The 9,147-nt window shown below is 44.0% G+C and overlaps 1 protein-coding gene across 2 annotated transcripts; it reads left to right on the top strand.

The window, feature by feature from the left end:
* Nucleotides 1–211: 211 nt before the first annotated feature.
* LOC122429848 (zinc finger protein with KRAB and SCAN domains 4-like) lies at nt 212–8,576 on the top strand. Of its 2 annotated transcripts, none has more exons than XM_043450509.1 (5): nt 212–1,296; nt 2,745–2,886; nt 4,093–4,178; nt 5,639–5,762; nt 7,227–8,576. In XM_043450509.1, the coding sequence occupies exons 1-5, from the start codon at nt 961–963 to the stop codon at nt 8,087–8,089; spliced, it is 1,551 nt and encodes a 516-aa protein (XP_043306444.1). In that variant the 5' UTR covers nt 212–960; the 3' UTR covers nt 8,090–8,576. The 2 variants fall into 2 exon arrangements, with proteins under 2 accessions (XP_043306444.1, XP_043306443.1); XM_043450508.1 differs by having other exon boundaries at nt 214–1,383.
* The last annotated feature ends 571 nt before the right edge of the window (nt 8,577–9,147 follow it).

Here is a 9,147-nt window from a genome sequence, read left to right as displayed (position 1 = left end):
AGAGAGTTTCTGGAAGTGGGAAGCCTGAAAGCCTGGTTGCCTGAGAAGAAGCCATGGAAAATAGAAAGGGAAACTGGTATGTGCAGGGGTGAGGAGGGGGGTGGAAACTATAGTTACTTTTGCAGGAGCCATCTCAATGGCTTTGCTGGCAGTTTGCCACCTACAGTGTGTTATGGATGAATGGAAATTGAGGACTAGAATCAGAGATAGGAGGGCTTCCTTTCAAGTTTAATAGTTTAGCATTGAAGGGGAGAAAAGAGAATGGTCACTGGAGTGGGGCAACAGCCAGGGGCAGCCACCGCTTCTTCGAGCAAGTGCTTGGTGATGTGTCCTGCTTCTTTGATGTTTCTGAGGGAAAGGGAATGTCCTCCTACCTGGAGCTCTGAGAAAACCCTGCTTTTTCCTGAACTTGAGTGACAGTTTTATGCCAGCTCTTTAGTCAGGCTTACATCAGAGCATGGTATAGGCCACAACAGCATCCTTACAAGATCGAAAGATCTAGTCTTATTTCTTATGATTCAGAGCCTGTCATCCTTTCTTTCTCCTTCACCTAACTGCTTCTTTTGGAGGTAAGGGCATGGTTGCTAATGGGTTAACTCGGGGACAACCACCGAGAGGCTCTTCCTAGAGGGCCCGGGAAGTGGTATTGATTCCCACTTGGGCTTCCTGTGCCCCACAGTCTCAATTTTTCTCCAGCATCTGGAGGCTGTTCATTGCACCAAGACATCTTTGGGGATACTTACTGTGGGATTCAGGGTGGGGTGCAGAGGAGGACGCTGCAGAGGCGCCGACTGCAGGGACAACCTGTGAAGCTGCTCCCCAGGGTGTCCTCGCCCCTGGACTCGCGGAAGGGGACCGCTGCAGTTTTACGGTCCTATAGTGATTTCCCACCTTTCAAGAATTTTCCGAGGACATATAGCTCCCAGGTAGAGTGAGACTCAAGTACTGCCTTGGTCCACGATGGCTAGGGAATCAAAGGAAAGCGCAGCTTTGGACGCCCAGTCTTCAGAGGACCGGACGGGGATCCTGACCGTGAAGGTGGAAAAAGAGGACGCCTCGGTCTTGGCTGCAGAGGCGCACGCCCCAGGCAGCCCGGCTCCAAGCCCCGAGCACTCCCGCCAGCGCTTCCGAGGCTTCCGCTACCCGGAGGCTGAGGGGCCCCGCGAGGCACTGAGCCGACTTCGGGAGCTCTGCCGACTGTGGCTGCGGCCTGAGACGCACAGCAAGGAGCAGATGCTGGAGCTGTTGGTGCTGGAGCAGTTCCTGACCATCCTGCCGACGGACCTGCAGAGCTGGGTGCGGGAGCAGCATCCGGAGAGCGGGGAGGAGGTGGTGGCGCTCTTGGAGTATCTGGAGAGGCAGCCGGATGGGCCGATGCCGCAGGTAGAACAGGTTTAGTGTCTGCAAGCTGTGGTCGGCTTCTTCCTGAAATCTCAAGATCAGAGTGAGGGGCTTTTCTTTAAGATCCAGAAATTCTCCATCTCTTTTTGTACTATAAGCCTCTTTGACAGTAAGGTGAAGTCTCTGGACTCCTTCACATAATAGTACTTATTAAATACCTGAAGTAAAATATAAAGGATTAAAAGCAACTCAGTTATATTGAAATACAGTTAGCAAAGTAGTAAATGTATGGTAAAGTTATATATGCGCTTTTAAAAATTAATGCACTAAATAGTGAGATCTAGGGACAGGCCTAATAACTCTAGTGCAGTTTCAAAGTGGTGGTGAATATTTTTGATAACATTTACCTGGTTGTAATGTGAAAACACCTGCAGTTTCAGTTGGTGACAGAGTCTTTTGTACTGTCTGAAACACCTTGGTTTGCTGCTTCCACTCATGATTGAAGGAAATAATGAATTTTGCTTACAGTCTAGTAAAAATAATTTTTCCTATTCATATTCATGGAATACTTAGGAGGGAATCTGTGGACCACAAGTTAGAAACCCCTGGGTTCATATTTATTTCCATCTTCCTGAATATTGTATAAGACTAAGGTCCCTTTGTATTATCTTGTATCCTTGTGTGTTCCTTTCAGCATGTACATAACCAGACCAAAGGCTTCTAATTGGTGACCCAGAGACCATGATTCTTGAGTTGGCATTAGTGCCTCTTAGCCTTGTAATAAGAGAAGAATCACTTCAAATTTCAGCTTCAGGCTTTTCATTTTTCATAGTTGTTGTGGGAAATTCTAAGATGTACACGAGCTAATGATTGTGACTGGCTTGAAAACCCATTAATTACAAATGTCTGGATGGAAACCTGCATTTAATGAGGACATACCATCACTAGGCCCTGTGTTAGGTGATTTCACACACTGGGACCTTATTTGCTAGTTTGCAAAGCCCTGTAAGCTAGAAATTCTTATCCTCTTTTTTAGGATAAGAAAACATATTAGTATTCTCTGAGAACTTAGCACCAGTTCCCAAAGAGTTTTCACAAAATCACAAATATAAATAATGAGGGAGCACAGAGTAATGCTGAAGAACGTGGGCTCTGGAGTCATTCTGCCTAAGCTGGGTGACCTCGGGCAAGTTGCTTTAACACTGTGCCTCAGTTTCACCATTACAAGAATGCAGATAATAAAAGTACCTAGCTAAGGTTGTTGCTATCTGCATTAAGTTAATATTCATAAAGCTCTTAGAAATAATGAATAGAAAGGAAATAGAAAGTACTGGGAAATAGAAAGTACTAGCACATAGAGTATGTGATAGAAGTGTCTGAATAAATAAATGAATGACTTTTAGGTCCCAGGTGGTGGCCAGGGGCAAGAACTGCTCTGTTGCAAGATGGCAGTGTTGACACCCATTCAGAGGCCACAAAATATCCAATTGCAGCCAGTGAAGGCTCTGCTCAAGCGTGAATCTCTGGGATCCAGTCCAGACAGAGGTGAGTATTATCTTCTGGGCAGTATGAATTCTACAGACTTCACCCAGTTTCATTTCAGGATCCCCCAAAGGACAGATCTGTGGGTAGGTGCTTTATATGCCCATCACAGATCTACTTCTCTTTGAGACTGAGACTAGCAGGGAAATTTCAAACAATAGTGGAAAGCTTTCCTAACCAAACCTGGGCATGATAAATAAGACTTTATTAAAATTGGTGTTTGGAAGGAGTTGATTTTTTTTTTTAGCAACACAGTTATCTCCATTCATTCAACATATATTTCTGGAGGCTCCCTATATGGTAGCCAGTGTTAGTGTTGTGGGTATCAGGAATAACATGGTCCATAGCATAGATTTCTTCCTCCAGTGGAGCTTACATTCTAGTAAGGAGAATAGCAAATAAATTAATAATACACTTTCAGATATTGGTGAGTGCTAAGAGGAACATAAGACAGAATGCATAAAGCCTGTCAGAATATTCCAGAATTGTAGGACTTGTGCAAATCAAAGAGTGTAAATCTTCAAAACCTGTCACTAGAACGGGGTGAAAAATCACTCAGTAGGAAACTGCTATATTTTCCTGAGTGTTCCCCATGTGCTGTGAATATTTGGGCAGATTTCCAAGACAAACAACACTGGGATATGCCAGCCAACATGAAATCTTTATTTCTCAACAGAGGTCCTAGCCTAACCTAACTTATTTTCTGCCTCCTGCCAAGTTCACCTTTTATAGGAAAACCTGAAGTTCCCTTTACTTCTCTTGAATCTGAGCAAGTTCTATATAAGCAGATTCCTGTTTCCTTCTTTCTGGGCTCAGGCTAATCTGACTCTTCTTAGTCTTTTATAATAGAACTAAAGAAAAAAGCACTCTAAGCTTTTAAATAAATTTTAGCAAGAACAAATATCCTCTTTTCCACTCTTTCCAGAATGTTCAAGATGAAAGACTCTTTAGATGGAATGCTTTGTTTTGTCTTTATGCTGCTTCCATTTCTTACCAAGGATCTGCCCATCAATTTTGTGCCTCTGTGGAGCACACCACATCTCTAGGTCTAAGGATTTGTGCTGGCCAGGATCAGGAATTTTGGAAAGGCATACATGCTGTATAAACTTCTTTGTAGCAATTTATCTATGCAGTTTTTGAACTTGGATTCCATGGGGCAGGAAGGCTGAATGCCAGAGTAGGTCTCATCCAGAGTGCTTTCCTTCTCAGTTCTCCAGGTTCCAAGGCTTGCCCCTGGGGGGCGCTGCAGAGAAGATGCCAACGTGGTAGCGACCAGGTTCGCCCCAGGGTCCCAGGTGAGCTGGAGCCCCTCTCCCTCCCCCTGCACCCAGCACCCTTCACTACTGATGGGCTCCCCAGTAGATCTGTTTCTCCCCATTCCTCCTCTACCCTCATCCTATATGCATCTGGAGTTTGAGTTTTCTCATCTATTCCAAGATTGCCATGTCATTATTTTGGTGTTCACTTAAGAGGATTTTTCTGTTTCACTCCTAGCTGAGGGAATGTCTGTGCTTCTCGGTTCTTCCTACCCCATCTGTTTGGTCAACTCTTTCATCAACAAGATTTTCTTCAAGGGAAATTTAGCAAATACAAACTGAAGATTTTGTTGTGATGGTAATTTGGTTTTTTTTTTTTTTAAGTATCAAAAACTGTGCTGCTAGTGAGGGATATAAAAATCATGCTCTGTCCCGTAGGGACTTAAAGGAACACATAAGATGTATGCTTTTAGCCCAAGATATTGAACAGGATTTGCTTAACCAGAATTTTAATTTCTTACCCAGTCTTTCATGTCCTGCTTGAAGACCTCAGTATTTGAGGCTCTGTGGAATCTATTTTCCTGCACCTCAGACCTAGATTTCATTGTATTTTAAAATCATTGCTATAAATAAGCCCCCATCCCTGGTTTGCCAAAGCACATCACATATATTTTGAAAAGTTTGGATATGGTTCCACTCCTTTCACTGCATTGGTCCTTACTTTCCAAACCTTTCACTTTCTGGATTTTTAGATATTTATGTGAAAGTACTTATTGTAATGTGTGTATTTCTTTCCTTTATGGTTATTTTTTTGATGAAGATATTATTAGAGACAGGGTTAAGTAGGCATAAGTGCACCATACTTGTTTTTTTATAAACAGCCCATGTAAAGCGAATGTTCCTTCATTACATGTACCCAGTTGGTTTTTTTTTAATTTTTACTGGAGCATAGTTGATTTATAATATGTTAGTTTCAGGTATACAGCAAAGTGAATCAGTTATACATATACATATATCCACTCTTTTTTAAAAATTAATTTATATTTTGGCTGCACCACACAGCATATGGGACCTTAGTTCCCTGACCTGGGATCAAACCTGCAGTGGAAGTGTGGAGTCTCAACCACTGGACCATCAAGGACATCCCTCTCCACTCTTTTTAGATTCTTTTCCCATGTAAGCCATTACAGAGTATTGAGTAGAGTTCCCTATGCTATAAAGTAGGTCCTTACTAGTTATCTATTTTATATATAGTAGTATGTATATGTCAATCCCAATCTTCCAATTTATCCTTTCTTACCTCTTATCCCCTGGTAATTGTTTGTTTTCTGCATCTGTAATTCTATTTCTGATAAGTTCATCTGTACCCTTTTTAAAGATTCCACATATAAGCGACATCATATGATGTTTGTCTTTGTCTGACTGACTTGTACTCAGTATGACTGCTTAGGGAGTGATTTTGGGTGAGTGGAACTAAGGAGGATTACATATTGTTTTAGGGGCCATTTAAAATGGAAGATGTGGCCCTGACTGTCTCCCCTGGATGGACACAGCTGGATTCATCTCAGGTGAACTTGTATGGAGATAAAAGGCAGGAGAACTGTGGCAGCCTGACCTCCTTGGGTAAGATTGATGGGCATTGATTTCTTCTAACATTTCCTGGCTTCCTTTGTATATTAGCATCTACTAGGCTATTAGAAGCTGTTTGAATTATGTTTGGCATTAGAACCACCACATCTGAATCCCAACTACTAACTGGCTATGTGACTAGTTTATTAATCCTTCTGAGCCTTCAGTTCAGTTCAGTTCAGTTGCTCAGTCGTGTCCAACTCTTTGCGACCCTATGAATCGCAGCACGCCAGGCCTCCCTGTCCATCATGAACTCCCGGAGTTTACTCAAACTCATGTCCATCGAGTCAGTGATGCCATCCAGCCATCTCATCCTCTGTCATCCCCTTCTCCTCCTGCCCCCAATCCCTCCCAGCATCAGGGTCTTTTCCAATGAGCCTTGCTTTTTTAAAAAAAATTATGTATTTATTTATTAATATTTGGCTGTGCCTAGTCTTTGTTGTGGCATGTGGGATCCTTAGTTGCAGTATGTGAAGTCTTTAGTTGCAGCATGAGAACTCTTAGGGCTTGTGGGATCTAGTTCCCTGACCAGAGACTCAACCCAGGCCCCCAGCATTGGGAGCACGGAGCCGTAGCCACTGAACCGCTAGAGAAGGCCATGAGCCTTGCTTTTTTATCTGTCCTGCCAGTGTCTGGTCATTTTAGGTGGGATCAAGTAGGTACAGCCTCTAGTTTAGATCTAGCTCACAGGATATGCTCAGTAAATGCTGATTTCTTCCCTTTCCCTTCCTGTTGCTAGCCCTGACAGGAGAAGAGAGCTGAGGGGTCTCTTCAGGAAATGGGCCGTGGAACCATAGGGCGAGAGCTTAGAAGTGATCTAGAGGCTGACTGCAGAGCCTGGCCTTAAAGATGAGGATGCGGTGCAGAGACGCACAAGATTGCCTGGCTTGTCTGAGTTCACACAGCTCATTGGCAGCAGAGTGGGGGCTCCAACTCAGATCTCCCAGCACTGATGCCGGTTTTATTTGGTGGACCCTGCTTCTGCCTGAGTTCCAGCCAGAAATGACCGCACCTTTCAGTGGTCATTGAATTCTGAGTTCCTGCTTTCCCTATTTCTCACAGAACATTTCAGAAATTCTTTTCTTTGCCTCATTTACTGTCACCCTCTGCTCAGCCCTTTTAGTATCTAATCCCAAGCACACGACCCTGCCTTACTTTCTCAGAATTTAAAGCCTTTGCATGTATCCCCAGCACAGTCTTCAGTATTTCTCACCACCTTCCCTCCAATCTCTCCTTTCCCAGGTTGTACCCTTCTTACAAGAGCCCCGTTCTCATTCTCAGGACTCCCTCCTCCCCAGCATGCCCGTTCTCCCCCTTTATTTCCACCTGTATTCTAATACTTACATCCTCATCCTTGCCATATACAGATCTGTGTAATTCTTGCCTCCCTGGGACTCATCACAAAGCTTTCCTCTGTGGCAGGACATAACTGACAGTTGCTGGCCGGTTGTTCTTCAGGTGGTGTGGTGCAACCGAAGATCAGAGAGCTGCCTCCAGATGAGGATCATCCAACACAGGAGCCTGGGCAGATACCACGCCACCTGGGGGAAGCCACTGGCCAGATTCCTGCATGTGCAGAAGCTGGTGAACAGGAGGGCCAGTTACAAAGAAAGCAGAAAAGTGCCGCAGGAAACAGGCGGCACTATTGCCATGAATGTGGAAAGACTTTTGCTCAGAGTTCAGGCCTGACTAAGCACAGGAGAATCCACACTGGGGAGAAACCCTATGAATGTGAGGACTGTGGCAAGACCTTCATCGGAAGTTCTGCTCTCGTCATTCATCAGAGAGTTCACACTGGTGAGAAGCCATATGAATGTGAAGAATGTGGCAAGGTCTTCAGTCACAGTTCAAACCTTATCAAACACCAGAGAACTCACACTGGGGAGAAGCCCTACGAGTGTGATGACTGTGGGAAAACATTTAGCCAGAGCTGCAGCCTCCTAGAACATCACAAAATCCATACCGGGGAGAAGCCCTACCAGTGCAACATGTGTGGTAAAGCCTTTAGGCGGAATTCACATCTTCTGAGACATCAGAGGATCCATGGCAATAAAAACCTTCAGAATCCTGACCCTGGACAGACCTGGGAGAGTCAGGGGAGGAAGGAAAGCCAGTGGGAAAATGTTGAGGCTCCTGTGTCTTATAAATGTAATGAGTGTGAGAGAAGTTTCACTAGGAATAGAAGCCTTATTGAGCATCAAAAAATCCACACGGGTGAGAAGCCCTTTCAGTGTGATACATGTGGAAAAGGCTTCACCCGAACTTCATACCTTATTCAACATCAGAGAAGCCACGTTGGGAAAAAAATTCTATCTCCGTGACCCATGGCTTACATGCCAGAGTTGATGTTCCTTCCTCATTGAACTGAAGTCACCCTGGAACCCTTGCTGACTAGAAAACTGTGAGCTGAGCTTTATTTCCCACCACATATCATCAGGTGTTTGTTAGAAAATAGAGTCTGGTTGAGATGAATTATCTTATACAACCTAGAAGGTGATTGAAAACAAAACAAAACAAAACAAAACTTGGTTGATAGGAAGCTATGAGAGCATTGTCTGGAAGAGGTTGGACCTGAAATAGTTTTCACCTTTTAGACTTAAACGGGCTTCCAGGCTGTCTAATTAATCTCTCTCAGCCAGCATTTTATGATGTCTTCTGGGTGGATGACTTTCTGATTTGGGGGGCTGGTGTTTCTGTTCATTTTGCCTCTAACGAATCCCTCACCTGTTGGTTGGATCAGTGATGTCTTATCCCCACCCCACTGTGCCTTGTATACAGGTGCTATAAACATTTATTAAATATACCAGTGAAACCAGTGAAACAACCTTAATAGCTCTGAAAATCTAATGTCTGGATTCCTGATGACTTTTTAAGGCCACTTGTGCTTGTCTAATTCTCTGAGGGTCTAGATTCTGGGTCAATCGAGTATATTTATTGCCAAGTACATAAGATTGTCAGAGTTGGGGTAGTGTGTGTGTGTGTGTGTGTGTGTGTTGCTCAGTCATGTCTGACTCTTTGCGACACTATGGACTGTAGCCTGCCAGGCTCCACTGCCCATGGGATTCTCCAGGCAAGAATACTGGAGTGGGTTGCCATTCCCTTCTCCAGGGGATCTTCCCAACCAAGGGATCAAACCTGGGTCTCCTGTATTGGAGGCAGATTCTTTACCATCTGAGAGTTGGGGTAGAGGAATCCATATTTCTTCATCAGCATAGGAGTTATAGTAAGAGTGCCTTAAACAGCTTCTTTATCATTAAGACATTGTGAGACTTGCATCCATACAACTCCAGTCTGTAGTCAGCATTAACGACATTAGTTCATATTAATTGTGCTATTCTTTAGGGAAAACCTTTCATATTCAGGTAAATAAAAAACAATT

The sequence above is a fragment of the Cervus canadensis genome, chromosome 28, assembly GCF_019320065.1.
Source record: "Cervus canadensis isolate Bull #8, Minnesota chromosome 28, ASM1932006v1, whole genome shotgun sequence".
Taxonomy (NCBI): domain Eukaryota; kingdom Metazoa; phylum Chordata; class Mammalia; order Artiodactyla; family Cervidae; genus Cervus; species Cervus canadensis.
Note: the sequence above shows the minus strand (reverse complement) of the source record. Positions and strands in the feature narration are given on the sequence as shown.